General features: G+C 43.8%; 1 protein-coding gene across 2 annotated transcripts in view; it reads left to right on the top strand.

The window, feature by feature from the left end:
• Positions 1-18,288, top strand: part of OTUD7B (OTU deubiquitinase 7B) — a 56,554-nt gene extending 38,266 nt beyond the window's left edge. For both annotated transcript variants that reach the window (XM_046012366.1, XM_046012360.1), the window contains exons 4-12: positions 781-1,008; positions 2,736-2,837; positions 3,592-3,719; positions 8,928-9,040; positions 10,066-10,193; positions 10,519-10,668; positions 11,267-11,381; positions 12,709-12,790; positions 14,288-18,288. In XM_046012366.1, the coding sequence (XP_045868322.1) occupies positions 781-1,008; positions 2,736-2,837; positions 3,592-3,719; positions 8,928-9,040; positions 10,066-10,193; positions 10,519-10,668; positions 11,267-11,381; positions 12,709-12,790; positions 14,288-15,493 (2,252 nt within the window). In that variant the 3' untranslated portion in view covers positions 15,494-18,288. The remainder of the gene's footprint in view (positions 1-780; positions 1,009-2,735; positions 2,838-3,591; positions 3,720-8,927; positions 9,041-10,065; positions 10,194-10,518; positions 10,669-11,266; positions 11,382-12,708; positions 12,791-14,287) is intronic.
• Positions 18,289-19,704: the final 1,416 nt, after the last annotated feature.

Here is a 19,704-nt window from a genome sequence, read left to right on the forward strand (position 1 = left end):
CACCGTATACATTACTGTCTTTCTCTAGTATATTGAGAATGACTGTACTTATACATTTCTGACAAATATGAATCCAGAGAAGTTGTAGTAAATAATGTAAATAAATGCTATTAGTGTAGATAAGAAAGTTTCCAGATGTGTAAGATTTATCTTACACATTTATCTTACACACATGATTATTTATTCGTGAGAGAGAAAGAGGCCGAGGCAGAGGGAGAAGCAGGTTTCCTGCTGAGCAGGGAGCCTGACGCAAGGTTCAATCCTAGGACTCTGGGATCATGAGCTGAGTGAAAGGCAGACGCTTAACTGACTAAGCCACCCAGGCACCTCTATCATTAATTTTCTATAATGGAAAGTCTTTCCTATATTCTCCAAAACTGAAAATTATCAGAGTGATTATTTGATGCAGTCTAGCAAAATGAAACCCCATTTCCCTTATTCCCTCTTTTTCCTATCAGTGACCAAGTTTCCAAATGAATGAGTCCCTGTTATCTTGGGAAATGGAAGTGAAAGAAGACAGAGTCATGGGGAGAAGTTCAGGCAAATTTTTTAAAAAGGGTGGAAAGAGGAATGTATATTTGGTGCTAATATAAGTGCCTGCAAAAATACTACTCTCCATATTTCCCCACTTATATTTGGATTTAGAAAGAGGGTTGGGAAGTTTGGTAACTGGTTCGACTCACAGTTTTTCCCTGCCTTGTCAAGGGGTAATCTTCACCACCTGAGTGGAACGTTCTCTGGGCTATGTATGTTCTAAGGTAACTCCGTTTCTCATTGCAGAAAAACGCCTGTCTAGGGGCATCTCCCACGCCAGCTCCAGCATTGTTTCCCTGGCCCGGTCCCATGTCTCCTCCAATGGTGGGGGTGGGGGGAGCAGTGAGCACCCCCTGGAAATGCCCATCTGTGCCTTCCAGCTTCCAGATCTCACTGTGTACAACGAAGACTTCCGTAGCTTCATAGAGAGAGACCTTATTGAACAGTCCATGCTGGTTGCCTTGGAACAGGCAGGTCAGTGAGTGCTTCTTTTCATGGGCTCTTCCCTCTGCTCTGCACTGGTAGGCAGCCACATGGAGGGGCTGGCCTTGACCAGTAGCTTCTAGTTTAAGTCTGGGAGCTGACTGCAAAGTCATGAGTTGGTCAGATCAACATATACTGAGCTAGGTGCTTCTTTTGGGGACAAAAATTGGACACTTTTTAAAAAAAATTATTTTTATTAACATATAATGTATTATTTGCCCCAGGGGTACAGGTCTGTAATTGTGAGGCTTACACATTTCACAGCACTCACCGTATCACATAAAATTAGACACTTTACCCTGGAAATTTCCCATTTGATGGAAGGGAAACCAGATATACACATGAAAGGGCCAGGAGTCAATACCTAAAAATCCATACATGGGGAAAAAAATACAAATAAATTATAATTGGCTCTGGAACACCCTTGTGACCAGAAAGAACCAATACTATAGATGATGCGTAATGGTGATTAATTTAAAGGTCCCATTTGTTTACATGAGCTTTCCCCAAAGATTTATCTACCTTTACAGTTATATTTGTCTTAAATTAAAGTTAGTTAAATTAATTTAAAATTAATTAAAATTAATTTAATTTAAAATTAAATTAATTTAATTTAAATTAATTTAAAATTAATTCAAATTAATTTAATTTAAAATTAATTTAAATTAATTTAATTTAAAATTAATTTAAATTAATTTAATTTAAAATTAATTCAAATTAAAATTAGTTAATATGGTGGAGCGAGGAGGCTTCTTGAATTCTGGGAAAAGCTAATCAGGTGTTAAACTTCTTAGAAGAAAGGCTGGGGGCTGGGAGGTGGGGGCATGGGAAAGAAGCTTGCATTTTTCCTTTGTACCTTTCTATATAACTGTGTGCCTCTCTATACTTTTTAAAAAAGTTAGCAAGTTACCTGGCTAGTGAGATTATAGGCCAGTTTTTCTTTCTGTTGACTTTTCAGTAATTCAAGGAGACTTTGAAGTGTGATTCACAAAATATTTTCCTCATGTGAATAATGGGAAGAGGGATGACTGTACAGAATCGAGACTCATTTTCTAAGGTGTTTCATGTGCTATCTTGTTGCACATGTCTTTAAAGTCCTACCACATGCAAGCCGACATGCTGTCATATGTGCAGATGATACCTACGTGACCCTGTGAATACATGTTTTGGGTGTTTTTCTTTTACTGATGATGGATTTGTGCTGAGCTTCATTGTTATGATGTTTATTGGTCTCCTGAGCAGAGTGAAGGAGTTAGAGACAGACCAGGTGGCCAACACAGATTTCAGCCTATGACCTGGGCCCCATCATCGAACACAGACTTGCTTAGTCTCAGCACTGTCGACATTTAGGACCAGATAATTCTTTGTTGTGTGAGCTTCCTGGTACATTATATTTTGTTTAGCAATCTCTCTGGCCTCTACCCATTAGATGCCAGTAGCATCCCCCCACCAGTTGTGACAACCAAACATATTTCTAGATATTGTCAAATGTCCCCTTGGATATTGGTTAGATCAGGGGTCCCCATGTAAGAACTGCTGATCTCACCAATCATCTTCAGGTTCTGATTGACTAGGTGTAAGTGAAGAAGATATAAGGAGTAGCAGTATTCTGGGTTGGCTTCCTAGAGGAGGCAAGTTTGGAGTCTGTTATAGAGCTAGGGAAGTGGGAAGGGCTTTGTGGATAATCTGCTCCTCTCCTTTTCCTCCTGTTTCTGTAGGGCGTTTGAACTGGTGGGTGAGTGTGGACCCTACCTGCCAGAGGCTGCTTCCTTTGGCAACTACTGGGGATGGAAACTGCCTCCTGCATGCAGCCTCTCTGGGTGAGTCTTGAAAATGGTGTTCCGCACCCTCAGAAAGAAAGCAACAGAATTTAGATCTCATGTGCAGGACTTAATCCACTAACCTTGATCTTAGGCAGGAGTGATCGTACAGCGTGTATGTGTGTGCATGAGCATGGGCGTGGGCATGCAGGAGGGGATGGAAGAGAGCCCTGCCCTGGCTTTTCAGTCTCTTGTTCAGGGAGCATATGTAGAACATAGGATTTAGCAGGGGTCCCACTCGGAGAGCTACCCTGCAGAAGTATTGAGCAGCAAGTATGTAAGCAGGATAAAGCTATATGTGTATATCATTTTCTTTAATATTTATTCTTTTGGTATTTAAAAAAGATGTTTTCATCAGTTTTTGTGAGATTTGTTTAATTATAAAACATTTATAATTCAGTATGTTTTTTGCCTTAGATTTTTAAAAAAGTCCTCATTTTCCAACCATCCCTTCAGCTTTGATGCTGATTGTCATGTGCGAGACCCATCTTTTCTGCTGCTACTCTGTATTTTAGTTTGTTAGACTTGCATATGAGTAAGGGGCTTTCTGTCAAGAGTTTTTAGGATGTGATGTATCCCCCACTTGTAAGTTCCCGAAGTTTCTGAACCTCCAGAGTAGGAACATCTTTTCACCTCTCCCCTAAGTCACAGGGTTTCTTTGAACCTGGCCTTAAGCCTGATTTCCTTGCTGGTAGGGTATGTGCATCATAATTAATAAAGGTAAGGTGTCGTACTGTATGTTTCCATGCCACAGGCATGTGGGGTTTCCACGATCGGGACCTGATGCTGCGGAAAGCTTTGTATGCACTGATGGAGAAGGGAGCTGAGAAGGAGGCATTAAAACGGCGCTGGAGGTGGCAGCAGACACAGCAGAACAAAGAGGTGAGGGAGTTTGGGTGGAAGCACCTTGTCCTCCAGAGTTGGCTACAGGAAATGCTTAGTGCCTACCAGTAGGCATTGTCTCCTGGTGCTTAATTGGTGGTACTCCCCTTGTAATCCTGGAAGTTGTAGGAAATGCAGAAGATACCACAGGGCCCATGCCTTTCTGATAGAGTCATGAGAACTAGCATGGAGAAGCTGAGACCATAGAGGAGGCAGCTAACGTTGTGCTTCTCACCTGATAGATGCTCAGCAAGTCTCCAGTAGTAATCTTTTACAAAATAAGATATGACAGGTCCACAGGATTTTTATATTGTTTGGGGGCGTTTTGCTTATAATAATGCTAGACCAATTTTTAAGGACTTAGGTTTTCTATTCTTTTTTTTTCTTTAAAGATTTTATTTACTTATTTGACAGAGAGAGGGAGACAGATCACAAGTAGGCAGAGGGGCAGGCAGAGAGAGGGTGGGAAGCAGGCTCCATGCTGAGCAGAGAGCCCAATGCCGCCGGGCTTGATCCCAGGACCCTGAGACCATGACCTGAGCTGAAGACAAAGGCTTAACCCACTGAGCCACCCAGGCACCCTATGTTTTCAATTCTTAGAGAAATGCTAAGTGCTTAAAAATTTCATTAGCTGTATGTACTATTTGCTTTTCACATACATGTTTGTTTAAAAATTTTAAAAACATGCCTGTTAAACTGAGTTTGAATGGTACTTCTCAGGAGTTTAGCAGATGTTGAGACTGCTTTTGTATAAGAAAGTAACAGTAGACTGTTTGTACTTTCCATCCCCGTAACAAGGGTTGCGCTAACTATGGCCTGTGGGACAAATCCCACCAACAGTTTTATTTAAGAAAAAAAAAAAAAAAAAAAAGTTTTATTGGAACACAGCCCTGCCCATTCATTTATGTATGTCTGTTTACATTGAGTGCTTGCCTTGTGGAGACTAGAACAGCAGCAGAGTCAAGTAGTTGCATGTGGCCCAAAAAGCCTAAAAGATTTTTTAGCTACAGTTATGATGGAGCAATAAAAGAGTTTACTGACCCCTCACTTTAATAACACTGTTCACTTACATAAAGATAACAGGTCTCCCTCTTTTCTCCTGGTTCTCTCTCTGTCTTCTTTGTTTATCTTGTGCTCTTTGTATCTGGTGGTTTTTTGCCATGTATATGGCTGGGTGCTCTAGCATAAATATGGGACTGTCTCTTCAGAAACTTCCCTCTTTCTTTCCATCTTCTTTCTTGTCACCTTTTATTGCTCTGTCATAACTGGCCATTATATAGAACTAAGAGGTTTTTTGTTTATTTGTTTGTTTGTTTTTTAGTTATTAGAATTTTATATCCTGAAGATTAAAATACGAAGGTAGAGTATGTCCTGTTTCTGTCTTGAAAACAAAGAACCCAATTGTTAAAATTGGGATGGTATTAAGCTCAGAATGGTGTCTTTGATCAGTTAGTCTGCTCCAGAGGGTTCCTGAGGGAAATAAATGCACAGGGGCAAGGCCAAGTAGATGGCATTCTTTGTTATTGCCAGGTCCTATGGCTCCCCGGTGAGCTGACCTAGACCATGTGGAGAGCTTCTTTTGCTTAAACTAGAGCCAGCTGAAAATTTGCCTTCTTCACTATTTAACTCATACCATCCCTAACCATACATTTGACCACTCCACCATCAGGAAAAGACGAAACTAGAGCATTCAGCTATTAAGTCGAAGTGACAGCAACAGTCAGAGAATGGGCATGCTCAATTCTAGCTGTTAAGCTATTGTAGTAATTTTAAAGGTGGGGTTAGATTATTATGGATTTATCTAGGAGACCTAGAAATACCCAAGTTCTGTTCTTGGTCAGCCACCTGTTCCCCCTCAAAGTCCCCAGTGGAAATACATGCATAGAGAATAGCAGCTAGCTATCAAAGGAACAATATTTTACTCCTTTTGTCCAGCACATTAATAGTTCCATACTGGAAATGTGGCCTAGAGAATTGTTTTAGTCAAGACTGTTTATGGCATTATACTGCACCTTGGGCATGAGAATGGAGGGAGGCATGAGGGACTGTGGGGGGCTTCTTTTAATAAGGACCAAACACCACTCGAACTAAATTGGTTTTGATTTCCCAGGCCTTCTTGTTTTTTGTTGAAATTAGTGGTCAAGCCCAACGAGGATGGGGGCACCTGGCTGGCTCAGTAGGTAGAACATGTGGCTCTTGACCTGGGGGGTCATGAATTTGAGCCCCAGGTTGGGTGTAGAGATTGTTTAAATAAACAATAACAAAAAAAAATCAAACCAGTAGGGAAGGTTTCATGTTGGCAGGGTACGCCACCTAGTGGCTTTGTGTATGAAAACAGGAAGCTGAAATAGGTGAGAGGAAGGGTGACCAGAGTGCTTGCCTAGTCAGTATATACAGTATATACCGTATATTAATATATAGTATATTTCAGTGTATTTCAGTATTTAATTGAAAAGCTTCCATACAGCACTTTACAAAGAAAACATAGCTTTGTCTTTTTTTTTATTATTAAAGTAAAATGTGGACACCTGGGTGGCTCAGTCCCTTAAGCATCTGCCTTTAGGTTGTGATCCCTTGATCCTGGGATCAAACCTGGCCTTGGGCTCCCTGCTTAGCAGGGAGTCTGCTTCTCCCTCTCCTTCTGCCCTCTGCTCATGTGCTAGCTCTCAAATAAATTAATAAAATCTTCAAAAAAAAAAAAAACCCATAAACTAAAATGTGCTTACAACAGCTCTTTAATTCTTCTTAAATTTTGCTCCTCATACCCCTCATGTTTTCAGCGTGATTCTTTCTACTGTCAGTGTGTGTTTAAGCCTTATAAACTCATTTAAATACCAATGTAAGCTGAATACAATGAATAACATAGATTTGTCTATCATATTATCTATACATCCTAAAGGCAAATGATATTTTTAAATTGTTTGTACCACTTCTCCCATTCCTTTGATAAAAATTATAGTTTTACTCAGCATCTATTTATTAATTAGTGATCACATCGTAGACACTAGCACATTGCCTGAAACATGGTCCCGGCCCTTAAGAGTAGTAGGAGGAGATGGACATGTAAATACATAATTTTACCAAAGTCATAGGTTACTTTGGTGCTGTGATAAAGGCTGTATAGCAGTTGAGGAGGGAGGACACAAAGGAAAGAGTGGGTCTACCAGGAAGATTTAGGAAGGGCTTCATAGAAAAGATACTTGAGGGATTCCTGGGTGGCTCAGTGGATTAAAGCCTCTGCCTTCGGTGCAGGTCCTGATTTCAGTGTCCTGGGAGAGAGCCCTACATCGGGCTCTCTGCTCCGCAGGGAGCCTGCTTCCTCCTCTCTCTCTCTGCCTGCCTCTCTGCCTACTCGTGATCTCTGTTTGTCAAATAAATAAATAAAATCTTAAAAAAAAAAAAAAAAAAAGGAAGAAGAAATACTTGAGTTCTATCCTGACAGTTGCGAAATTGGTCACCAGGTGGATAAGGGGTGGGTTGCTCCAAGCAGAAAGAACAAGCTAGAAAAAGGCTCAAGTATAAAGCAATGCAGTGCATTCAGGCAGCTACAGCTAAGTTAAATGATGTATTAGAGAGGTGGGTAGGGCCAGGAAGTGGACTTCATATACTATGCTTAAGGATTTTGAACTATATTTAATAGGTCATGACTGTTCTTTTTTAAAAATTTTATTTATTTGAGAGAGAGAGAGAGCGTGCAGTGGGGTGGGGGGCAGAGGGAAAAGCAAACTGCCTGAGCAGAGAGCCTGATGTGGGACACGATCCCAGGACCTTGAGATCATGACCTGAGCTAAAGGCAGACACTTAACCAACTGAGCCACCCAGCACCCCAGGTCATGATGATTCTTTTTTTTTTTTAAGATTTTATTTATTTATATGACAGACAGAGCACATATAGACAGAGGCAGGCAGAGAGAGAGAGGGGGAAGCAGGTTCCCTGTCGAGCAGAGAACCCAGTGCGGGGCTCGATCCTAGGACCCTGAGATCATGACCTGAGCCGAAGGCAGAGGCTTAACGCACTGAGCCATCCAGGCACCCTGGTCATGATGATTCTTAATTATAGCAGGAAGCAAACGTCAGATTTTAATTTTAGAAAAACCTTTCTGGTAACATTGTAGAAAATGGATCAGTGGAATGCATGACTGGAAGTAGTAGTTAAGGACCATTGCAGAAGTTCATGCTTAATAATTGTTGGCTAAAGGATCCAGGTGTGGGGTGGGTGAAAGGAGAGGAGTCTTCAGTAAGTCCCTTGTTTCTAGCTTGGATGGTGGGTGATATTCAGTGCTCTTCACTAAGGCAGGAATATAGGAAGAAAAGTGGGTTTTGCAAGAGTTCAGGTTTGTTTGTTTTTTTTTAAGATTTTATTTATTTATTTGACAAAGATCACAAGTAGGCAGAGAGGCAGGCAGAGAGAGAGGGGGAAGCAGGCTCCCTGCCAAGCAGAGAGCCTGATGTGGGGCTCCATCCCAGGACCCTGAGATCATGACCGGAGCGGAAGGTAGAGGCTTTAACCCACTGAGCCACCCAGGTGCCCAAGAGTTCAGTTTCGACTGTATAGAGTTGAGGCAGGCAAGGGTAGTTGGCAGTCTTCAGTAGGCAGCTAGATGTGAATACAGAAATTAAGAGGAGGCCTGGGATGGAGAGGGAGATTTTAGCGTCCTGAGCATATAGATGGCAGTGGATGAGATTATGGCAGTAGAAGAGATCACCCAGCGGAGCTAAGGCGGCTGATGTTGTTGACACAACCCCGGTATTGTTAGGGTTGGGCAGAGTTGAGAGAGAGAGGAGAAGTTTTAGAAGCTGAAGGAGAAGAAAGTTTAATGAGGAGTTGAAATGCTACATGAAGACTAAGAAAGATGAAAACCAAAGAGTCCACTGAGTTTGGCAATTAGAAGGTCATTGTCCTTTGCCAGAGTCAGTTAGGTGAAGTGGTGTAAGTGGGGTAAGGTGTATAGGCTGGAGGACAGAAACAAGCTGGACTGAAATGGGCTGGAAAAGAATGGAAGAAGAAGAAGTGTGAGAGAGATCATAGATTATTCTTTTGTGGATCTTGACTAGGAAAGGGAGAAGAGACTTGACTTTGTACTACAAAGTTATAAGCCAAGTGCTAAGAGGATAGGGAGTGGGGGCAGTGTGAGTGAGTTGGAATTGCTGCTGCCTCATGAACCTGGTCTTTAACTGCTTGTTCTCCCCTGCTTGTCTTTCACACAGTCAGGGCTGGTGTACACAGAGGACGAATGGCAGAAGGAATGGAATGAACTGATCAAGCTTGCCTCAAGTGAACCCCGCATGCATCTAGGTACCAATGGAGCCAACTGTGGTGGGTAAGTGTGGCTCAGTGGGGGAGTAGGAAGGAAATAGTCTTTACTGAGTCCTCAGCATCCAAAGAACTTCGTGCCAGGAGGGTATCAGAAGGAAAGAGAGGGGCCGTGGCAATGGCACAGAAGGGTGTAAGAACGGCATGCTATGTTCTGGGAACTACAAGTAGTTGGGCATTGCCAGAATACAGGGTATGTGGTCTAGAGTGCTAGACAAGACTGGATAACTAGAGTTGTGTGTGCCATGCTGAGGGTTCAGTTGTACCCTGTCCTGGCCAGACTTTGAGAAACTGCAGGACATGACTCAGTTTTCTCAATAAATATATTGCGAGGAAAATAAAAAAGGAGAGAGAACCTAAGTTTAAACCCTCTTAGACAAATCAGCCAGTGGAAACATACGGTCATTTATAAGACAGTTGGGGAAACATGAACAATGTCTATGTGTTTAATTATTGTTAAATTTTTTTTAAAAGTATGATATTAATGGTTGTGTGGTTGTTTTTAACAGGAGTCCTCTCTTTTTTTAGAGATAGAAACTGAAAAATTTATGGATGAAATGATATGATGTTTAGGATTTGATTCAAAATAATCTGGTGGGTTGGGGTGGGGGTTTATAGTGAAATAGATCAAGATCTAGATGGAACGACACTGACCATGTGTTTTATAATTGTTGAGGCTGGATTATGGTTACATGAGAGTTTAGGTATAATATTCTTTATAGTTTTGAATGTTTAAATTTTGAAATTTTCTGTAACACAAAGTTAAAAATTATAACCTATCCAGACTTTAGTGTGCATAAGAATAATCTGGGAGGCTTGTTAAAGTGTGGGGTTGGGGGCCCCACCCTAAGAAATAGCCATGGTAGCATAAAATAATCAGCTATGTCCATGGCAGCCTTAAGATTAGAAAACCAGGAAAGGACATTCCTCTTTTTCCTCTTTGTGGGACTGGTCTTCGGGGTGTCTTGTTTGATTTTCCTCCCTCTCCCCTCTACTGTACCCCTTCCACTGTCTCCCCTCCTGCAACTCTAGGGTGGAGAGTTCAGAGGAGCCTGTATATGAGAGCCTAGAAGAATTCCACGTCTTTGTCCTTGCCCATGTGCTTAGGAGGCCCATAGTCGTCGTGGCCGACACCATGCTGAGGGACTCTGGAGGGGAAGGTGAGTCAGTCCTCCCTGCCCTGAGCACCTTCTGTATGCAGAGTCTTGGGCTAAGCACTGGGAGGAGGGAAGGAAGGGGCTATATGGACCGTTGGGGAGAGACAAGATGGGGAGAGACAAGATATACGTTAGAATGATGCAAAATTGTCTAGAGATTGAATGCAAAGCAGTTGGGGTTAATTGCTGAGGATTCTTAACGTAAGAAAGAATGATTAACCAGGGGTTAGAGTGAGTGAAAGGGGAGCTCACTTGGTAGAGTGGGGCGTGGGGATTGCCCTCTAGGCAAGAACACATCCTGAATAACAGTCTTTGTGGTTTGCTGCAGCGTTTGCCCCTATTCCCTTTGGGGGAATCTATCTGCCCTTGGAGGTCCCAGCGAGCCAGTGTCACCGCTCCCCTCTGGTGCTCGCCTATGATCAGGCCCACTTCTCTGCACTTGTGTCCATGGAGCAGAAGGAGAATGCCAAGGACCAAGGTGCTGAATGCGGTGTTGGTGTCTTTGGGTGTGCTTTATTTTTGCTTGGAAAACCTGAAATGGGAGAGAGTGTAGGAGGGAAGAACTAAGTGACATGCAAGCCCAGGCAGTGCACACTGATACTGTTTTACTAAGCCAAGGATACTCCAGGGTGTTTAAATTAAACATAAAAACATTTTGACAAAGAACTTTGGGGTAAAAACAGTGGCCTGCCTGTATTTGCTGCTCCCTGTTCTGGAGTGAAGAGTGTGTGTATTAAGGTCATAGAACCTTCCAAGTGATGCTTTGCTGTGTTTGTCTTAATAATGACTTTGAATTTTTTGAATCCACATTAACTGGCAAGAACATCATGAGTGTTCGTTGACTGACTGGTGGGGAGTCATGGAGGTTAGTGGCCTAAATTGTGTGTTGGCTAGTAAGGGAAAACCAGTCTGTCTGTTTTTGATGCCAGTGTAATTCACATGTGAAAACTGAGGAGTGAGCTCAGTTTGAGACCTGTGATAGGATCCAGCCTCCTTTTTAGTGAAGTCAGTTTGTGTTCAGTTTCCTTCCTCTCTTCTTAAGGAGACTCCTTGATGACATGTTTCTTCCTCCTCAGCTGTGATCCCACTTACAGATTCAGAGCATAAGCTGCTGCCCTTGCACTTTGCTGTGGACCCTGGAAAGGGCTGGGAGTGGGGCAAAGATGACAATGACAACGTCCGATTGGCCAGGTGAGGCAGGCGTAGCCTTCCCACCTATGAAGTGTCTTGTCCACATTCAGCATCTGTTTCCCCGAGACTCTTCTCAGCTTAGAGGCAAGACAGTCACATCCTAGCTCCGGAGTTTTGGGAAGATGGAAACATGGGGGACAGGTTGGGCACCAGGATTCTTGGAACATGCAGCTGGTTTTTCTTCCCATGAAAGAGAGGGAAATCCTGGGACTGCAACTTGTTCTTTCCTTATAATATGAGGAATGGTCGTCTACTGATAGATCCCAGAGTCTCCAAAACAGTCATCAGAAAATCAAGATAATCAAGTCACACTTTTTAATCCCAGCCCAAGTGAGAGGGTTTTTATTTGATTTAAATTTTTTTTTTAAGATTTAATTTTTTAAGTACTCTCTACACCCAACGTGGGGCTCAAACTCACAACCCCAGGATCAAGAGTAGTGCGCTTTATCAGCTAAGCCAACCAGGCAGTCCATGAGAGGGGTTTTTAAGTAATTGACCAAAATAGTTAGTTTGCTTTGGATTTTTGCCTTTCTGAATATAAATAGCAAGAAACATTTGTTCTTTCTGACAGCCCCCCTCCCCACGGCCTCCCAAAGCAGATTTAGTCTTCCGCCTTTGCCTTCCACGGCTTCCTACAAAGAGGGTATGGGTATAAAAGCTTCTCTCTTACCTCCTGTCCAGTGTTTCCTTCTTTGGGCTCCTGACATTGGGATCTAATGGAGAGGGTTTGATTTTATGGCTTTCAAAATAAGTTCTCACCTAAATATCAAAAGTTCCTTCTTAATAATATTTACACCAACAACAATAGTGGCTACTGTTCAGTCAATATTTCCTGTTTTCCAGACATTATGCTGGGTCCCTTCCAATACTATTTTAATCTTCACAACAACACTACAGGGTAGATATTATCTATATCCATTACCAACCCCAGCTGAGTTTCAGGGAGGGTGAAGTGACTTGCCTCAAGGTCATAAAGCTTAGTACTAATTGATGGAGCTATAATTCACACCCAGCCTTGTCTGAGTCCCAAGCCATGTAGCCCTCTCCCATCCTCCCAACTGGATCACACACTTTGTTTTTTAAAGGTCATGGGATTTTTTTTTTTTTTAAGATTTTATTTCTTTGACAGAGAGAGAGAGAAACAGAGGGAACACAAGCAGAGGGAGTGGCAGAGGGAGAAGCAGGCTTCCTGCTGAGGAGGCAGCCTGATGTGGGGCTCGATCCTAGGACCCTGAGATCATGACCTGAACTAAAGGCAGACACTTAACAACTGAGCCACCTAGGCACCCCTCATGGGATGTTTTTAATTCTTCCTTTCTCTTCACAGTGTAATCCTGTCCCTAGAGGTCAAATTGCATCTGCTGCATGGCTACATGAATGTGAAGTGGATCCCAGTGTCCGACGCACAGGTGAGGACTTCTCCTACCCCACCCTTGTCCGGCCTCGATTTCAGTGACGGGGTAGCAAGGAGATTTGGTGATAGTCTCCTTCTAAATTGCTTCTGAGTGATAGCTAACCATTCAAGGTTACGAATAACTGGAAAATATCAGATGAGTTCCAAAAGACGCTTTTTCCTGTCTTTTTACCTGTTAGTGCCCTCCATTTTCCATAGCTCCTCTCCAGCTCTGCTTTTTGATACTAAAACACATTCTTCAAGAAAAGCTTTCTAGACTTTTTGGTGAACTTTGGATCGTCATTACTTTGTTCCATGTCTTATATATGTAGACCTCTGTGGCGGGTACCAGAGAGACAGAATTGCTTAAGTCTCCTTAAGAGACTGATCCAGTAGGTTCTGAGAATGTCATCATTCTTCATAGAACAGGAACACAGGAACAGGGCAACACAGCCAGACCCCAGTGCTGAATATCTAAAAGTTGAGGGGTTGCAGAATGGTTAGGCTTGGTTGTGGTTAGTTATGACTTCCTGGAGATAAATTTGGGGCAGAATCGAGAAATTTTTTTTTAAAGATTTTATTTATTCATTTGAGAGAGAGACAGAGAGAGCACAAGCAGTGGGAGAGGTAGAGAGAGAAGCAGACTCCCCACTGAGCAGGGAGCCTGACGTGGAGCTCGATGCCAGGACCTGGAGATCATGACCTGATCCAATGGTAGACACCCAACCATCTGAGCCACGTAGGCACCCCAGGCATAGAAAAATCTGTAATGGAGCACCTGGGTGGCTCAGATGGTTAAGCCTCTGCCTTCGGCTCAGGTCATGATCTCAGGGTCCTGGGATCAAGTCCCACTTGATTCTCTGCCTCCTTCTCCCTCTGCCCGCCGCTTCCCCCTACTTGTATACTCTCTCTCTGCCACATAAATAAAATCTTTAAAAAAGAGACAGAAATTTATAATAAAGAATATTCTAGTATCTATGGAATGTTCTTCCTTGCCATGTATTGTATAGTTGCCTGTTGCTCTAGAAGAATGTCAGGCTTCATTTTGTTATCTCCTTATTACAGAAGGGAGTCAGATGGGGTGCCTGGGTGGCTCAGTGGGTTAAAGCTTCTGCCTTTAGCTCGGGTCATGATCCCGGGTTCCTGAGATCGAGCCCCAAATTGGGCTCTTTGCTCTGCAGAGAGCCTGCTTTTTCCTCTCTCTCCCTGCCTGCCTCTCTGACTACTTGTGTTCTCTGTCTGTCAAATAAATAAATAAATAAAATCTTAAAAAAAAAAAAAAAAAAAGGGAGTCAGATTGCATTTTAGGTATTAGGTACATCTTTCCCTGGTCCATGGGAGAGCTGACTAGAGCTGGGGAAGGACAGTGCCCTCCTGGGTGACCCTTCCCCACCATGACAGCGGCCCTTCACTGGAACTAGGCAGGCACTCCAGAGAGGGCGCGCACAGGGGTGATGTTATTGGTCCTTTTCCACGGGACCAGAACCATTAATCTTGTTTTTATGTCCTCCAGGCTCCCCTGGCACAACCTGAGTCCCCGACAGCCTCAGCTGGAGATGAGCCCCGGTCCACTCCTGAGTCTGGGGACTCAGACAAGGAGTCAGTTGGCAGCAGTTCTACGAGCAATGAGGGCAGCAAGCGGAAAGAGAAGTCAAAGCGAGGTCGGGAGAAAGACAAGAAGAGAGCAGATTCTGTGGCCAACAAACTGGGCAGCTTCGGCAAAACCTTGGGCAGCAAGCTCAAGAAGAACATGGGAGGCCTGATGCACAGCAAGGGCTCTAAGCCGGGAGGGGTGGGGACGGGGTCAGGGGTGAGCAGCGGCACCGAGACACTGGAGAAGAAGAAGAAGAACTCGCTGAAGAGCTGGAAGGGTGGCAAGGAGGAGGCAGCGGGGGATGGGGCCATGTCTGAGAAGCCCACGTCTGAGTCTGTGGGTAACGGAGGGAGCAAGTACAGCCAGGAGGTGATGCAGAGCTTGAGCATTATGAGGATTGCGATGCAAGGGGAGGGGAAGTTTATTTTTGTTGGCACCCTGAAGATGGGTCACCGTCATCAGTACCAGGAGGAGATGATCCAGCGCTACCTTTCTGATGCTGAGGAGAGATTCCTGGCAGAGCAGAAGCAGAAGGAGGCAGAGAGGAAGATCCTGAATGGGGGGTTGGGGAGTGGGCCTCCTCCAGCCAAAAAGCCAGAGCCAGATGGCGGGGAGGAGTTGCCGCCTGTGCCCCCAGCAGAATCCAAGGCAGTAGCATTCTCTGCTGGCTACCCTGGGGGCTTTACGATCCCTCGGCCTGCTGGGGCTGGAGTCCACTGCCAGGAACCCCGGAGGCAGCTGGCAGGAGGTCCTTGTGGGGGGGGCCTACCACCCTATGCCACCTTCCCCAGACAGTGCCCTCCAGGGCGACCCTACCCCCATCAGGACTGCATCCCGTCTCTGGAGCCAGGCAGCCACTCCAAGGACGGGCACAGGGGTGCACTGTTACCACCCCCCTTCCGCGTTGCTGATTCCTATAGCAACGGCTACAGAGAGCCCCCTGAGCCAGATGGATGGGCTGGAGTTCCCCAAGGGCTTCCTCCAACCCAGACCAAATGTAAACAACCGAACTGCAGCTTCTACGGACACCCGGAGACAAACAACTTCTGCTCCTGCTGTTACAGGGAAGAACTGCGGAGGAGAGAGCGTGAACCGGGTGGGGAGCTGCTGGTGCACAGGTTCTGAGGGGGGCCCTGGAGGGCAAGGGGGGCTAAACAGAGTTAAGCTCAAAGAATTGGCTCATCAAGACCCAGCCCCCATGTGGATGGGGCAAATGCAGTGATGGTGGGAACCTGGCTGGAAACTTTTGAAGTGTGTGTGCGCTGGAGAGCTGCCAGCCTGGGCAGAACAGGTCAGGGCTGGAGGTGCCTGGAGGGCCACGCTCGTCCTTTGTCAGTCCTGCTGGGACTGAGGAGGTAAAGGGGAAAAGGCGATGCTTCTGTCTCATAACTGCTTGGGTACACCCAAGACCAAGGGAAACCAGGGGAAGGTTTAGTGTGTGGGGGTGGGGAGGCAGGCAGATGTCCAGGGCAGGAGCAGGCAAAGGAGGTTCTCAGTCAATAAAAGAGAAAACTGACCAAAGTTCTTGGAGGTTGGAAAAAAGCACATGACAGTGGAATTGGGAGTGTGGAGGGAAACTGGGGAATTAGACAGATTTGCTATTGAATTGAATTAAGGTAGAAATTAGGGTTGGATAAATTCTTCCTCCTGAAGGATCTGGAAAGACAAGGCAGTAATGTGTGCTCACTGGTGCTTATTAGGAGGGGGTTAGTTTACATCTGTTTATTGAGATGGGAAAGGGAAGAACTTAAAAGGGGAATCCTTTTCCTCTCAAGTTTTATTTTCTTCTAAACAGCCATCTGTCATCTGTTCTAGTTTGAGAGGAGATTGCTGATTGCCCTGTATCTTTTGCTCATCCTTTTTGAGGGCTGAGCTCAGCTAAGTTAAGATTGTGATTTTTTTTTAAATGACTTTAATTTTATTAAAAAAAAAAGTTCCCTCAGGGGAAGGGAAGAGTGATGAGAAGAACAGCTATGTGGGGAATCTTCTCCAGGTGAGTGGGTGCACAGGGGATCTTTTGTAACTACTTAGCAATAACACACATTGGGGTGTGAGTGCACCCTGGGAGGGGCGAGCAGGACAGACCTTTGGCCAGACTGTTTCAAACAAAACCAAAAACCTAAATAGAGCACTACCATCCTCTGCTGCTGTGTTTCTGTAGGAAGCAACTTATTTTGACTTTTTTTTTTTAAAGGAGAAGAAACAAAACCCAGTGAACAAAAAACATGTTAAAAAATGATTTTTTTTTTCTTCCTATTTAAGTGATTCTTTCTCCTTCCTATCTACTTTTGGAGAATGAATTTAACATCCCGGCTTCTTTTGTTAAGCCATAGCTGACCTTAATCTGTGGTTAGTTTATTAAAATAAGACAAAAAATACTTTGTAAGGAGACATATTTTTGATAATATGATTGATGTTGAAACACAGGGGCAGTTTATAAAAAGGTAGAGAAATATATTTTAGTGAACTGTAACCACAGATCACAGATTACTCCCAATGAGCTGATCTGTCTTTGGGATTCCCCCTTTCCCAGACTCAGCCCTTTTCCCCAGAGGGTGGGAATGGGCCTATGGACACAGAAGGGGGAGCACCTTTGCATTTTGCACAAAGCACAAGTCTGGACAGCCTTTACTCTGGCCAGCACCACTTCTAAGAGCTTTAAACTGGAGGACCTATCCTGGGCCAATTTTCCTTTTTCTTTCTTTCTTGAAAAATCAACTATGCAATTGTATACACTCCTGGGTAACTATGAAGAAGGGGAATAAGTGTACTTAAGTGTCCAGAGTGTTAATTGGGGCTGTTTTCCTGTATGTGGATTTCTCTTTTGAGGTATGTACTCCTAACCCATCTCATGGAATGTCATCCCCACATTTGCTCTAAACTGGATGTGGGCTGGTTTTGTGTGTGTGTGTGTTGGGGACATTTGTAATTGCCATATGTTGCTTCTGCCCAATCAGGAAAGTTGTCATCCTATTTCCCCCTTGGTAACAAATCCTGTCAAGACTATCCTCTTCATTGGAACTGCTCAAAGTTTAGAAAAGTTCCTCTCCCCTCAGCAGACTCGAAAGTCACTTGTTTTTCAAATCTGACAGTCTGTTGATTTAATCATTTCCTACGGCTATTAATTCTTGGGCTTTTATTTGAAAATAGAATGGTTTTCAGGAAGCACTGATGTTAAAGGAAATCAGTTCCAAAGGAGGGGATGTACATATTTCTGGATAGGGCTGGGACTAGTACAAGATGAGCACTTCTCTCAGGTACAGAACTTTAAGGGGGGTACTGAAAACTCAGTGATTAAGATAAACACTGTTTTAATGCAGCATTTAAAATACAATGCAAAAAAAACTGCATGATCAATAAAATATCAGAATCTTAAGAATCAAATGGGACTGAGACTAGGGTGGGGGAAATAAGCTGAACTGAGCAAGTGTGGGGTTGAATCCTGTCCTTACAATTTTGATAGCTCGTTCATTGTGGATGTTTTACATTGGTTTTGATGTTCAAAAATACTGCGTTAAAATGGCATATTGGTTATTGAGTTTTGGGGCACCACTTAAATTTTGTGCCCGAAGTGAGTGCCTTGCTCACCTCACTCTGGGGGCTAGAACAACACAGGTGAAACCATCACCTCTGAGCCTCCATCCCCATCCCCTACGTGCACGTGCACGCAAACAACAGGTGGCCCCAGCTCGCACCTGGCACAGCTCACTGAGCTTTCCCACCTGCGCCTGTCTCCCGCACAGGATTCTGGCCTGGACCAAGAGAAAAGGGAACAAACCAGGGGTTTTCCCAGAGAGTAAAACCAGGAAAGTTCTAATTCTCCTTTGGACTGCTGTGTTTGGACTTGATTTGTTATTAGATTCTAGTTAATAGTTTTGTTTTTAAAAACTGAGGACAAATGAACAAAAACAGAAACCTTGTGTCATGTTTGTTTTTATTTTGATTTCTAAACTAACCAATCCCAGTTTATTTGACCTGTTTTGAAATAAAAGTAGAAATTCTGGGGGGTTGTCTAGGGGTGAGTATGATAGAACAGGGCTTTATTTAGGCCCTATAGCTTTTTATTCAGAATTAAATTATTTTTGTTTAATTTGGGAAGGTAACTATATATTGAAGCATTAAAAAAAAAATTCTCCATTCTAAGGATGAGGGGCCCTGAGTCAATGGATGTTTTTCTGTAGGGATGAATAAAGACTGCTTTCCTTTATTCTTTGAGGGGTTGTGTGGGATGGAGGGTAAAGGAATAATGCCTGGGAAATGAAAACACTCTGGTTGGTTTGTGGTATTTTGGGAAGATGAGGGGGTGGGAGAGGCAAGCCCATGCAATTACTGTGCTGGGGAGAGGGAAGGAAGGGGGTTATATGATGTGCACCCAAAATGAGCAAGAATTCCTTGGTTAAGGAGGGGTATTTGGGTGAAGGGGAAGGCAGATTCTGTAATCTTGGCTGAGGGATGGGATCTCTTGGTCTTAAATAAGTGCACTTAGTTCCTTTAATCCAGGGCATTGGGGGTACCTACCGAGGTTTTTATTGGAGAGGGGAAATATTTGGGGTTCTTATTTTTCCCCTTTTAAGACAGTGCTGTCCTTCCACCCTACATTCTCCACCCCAGCCCTGATGGAGCAAGTATTCTATAGGATAGGTCTCCAGATTCCTACCTTAATCTGTGCTCATTTTATTGGGAGTTACAAGTTTTAATAAAAAGTTTTTCCCCTATACTGGATTCTATCAACAAAATAAAAAGATTATATCAAAACTTTTTTTTTTTTTTTTTAAATATTCAGTCTCTGTATGGAGTGGGGATGGTGTGAAACTTGGTGCTGTACAGGGCCTAGAGGGAAGCACTCTCCCTCTCTTTTTGGCTTAGTTTCTTCTCAAGTGAGACTAAAGCTCCCAGACCAATAAAACAAAAGTTAGCAATGCCTTCGTATTGTGTATTTGGGAAGTGATACAGAAGTAGAAGAAATGGAGCTGGTTTGGAATGGTCTCCTTTCTAAGCAGCCACACATCCAGGATTCCAGCCACATTTGTCTTTCTCATGAAGGCACTTTGGAGATGACGGTCTCTGAGTTACTCAGACACCAGTGACTCTAGACTCTGGGTCATCTTCTTTATCCAAGCAGTCAGTGCCCCAGACACAGATGGGATGACGGCATTGGAAGCCCTTCCCGGCCTGGAATCACCTGCACCCCAGATTTTTCTAATTTCTTTTTCCCTCCAGGCCCTTCGACCGCAGATTCAGTGAGTCACACAGGCACTCCTGTCTCTTTCACTTTGTCAATACCCAGCCTGCAAATCGCGGGGTGTTTCGGCCCTGTACTTAAGTAGCTTAACAAA

Source organism: Meles meles, chromosome 1 (assembly GCF_922984935.1).
Source record: "Meles meles chromosome 1, mMelMel3.1 paternal haplotype, whole genome shotgun sequence".
NCBI classification, from domain to species: Eukaryota; Metazoa; Chordata; class Mammalia; order Carnivora; family Mustelidae; genus Meles; species Meles meles.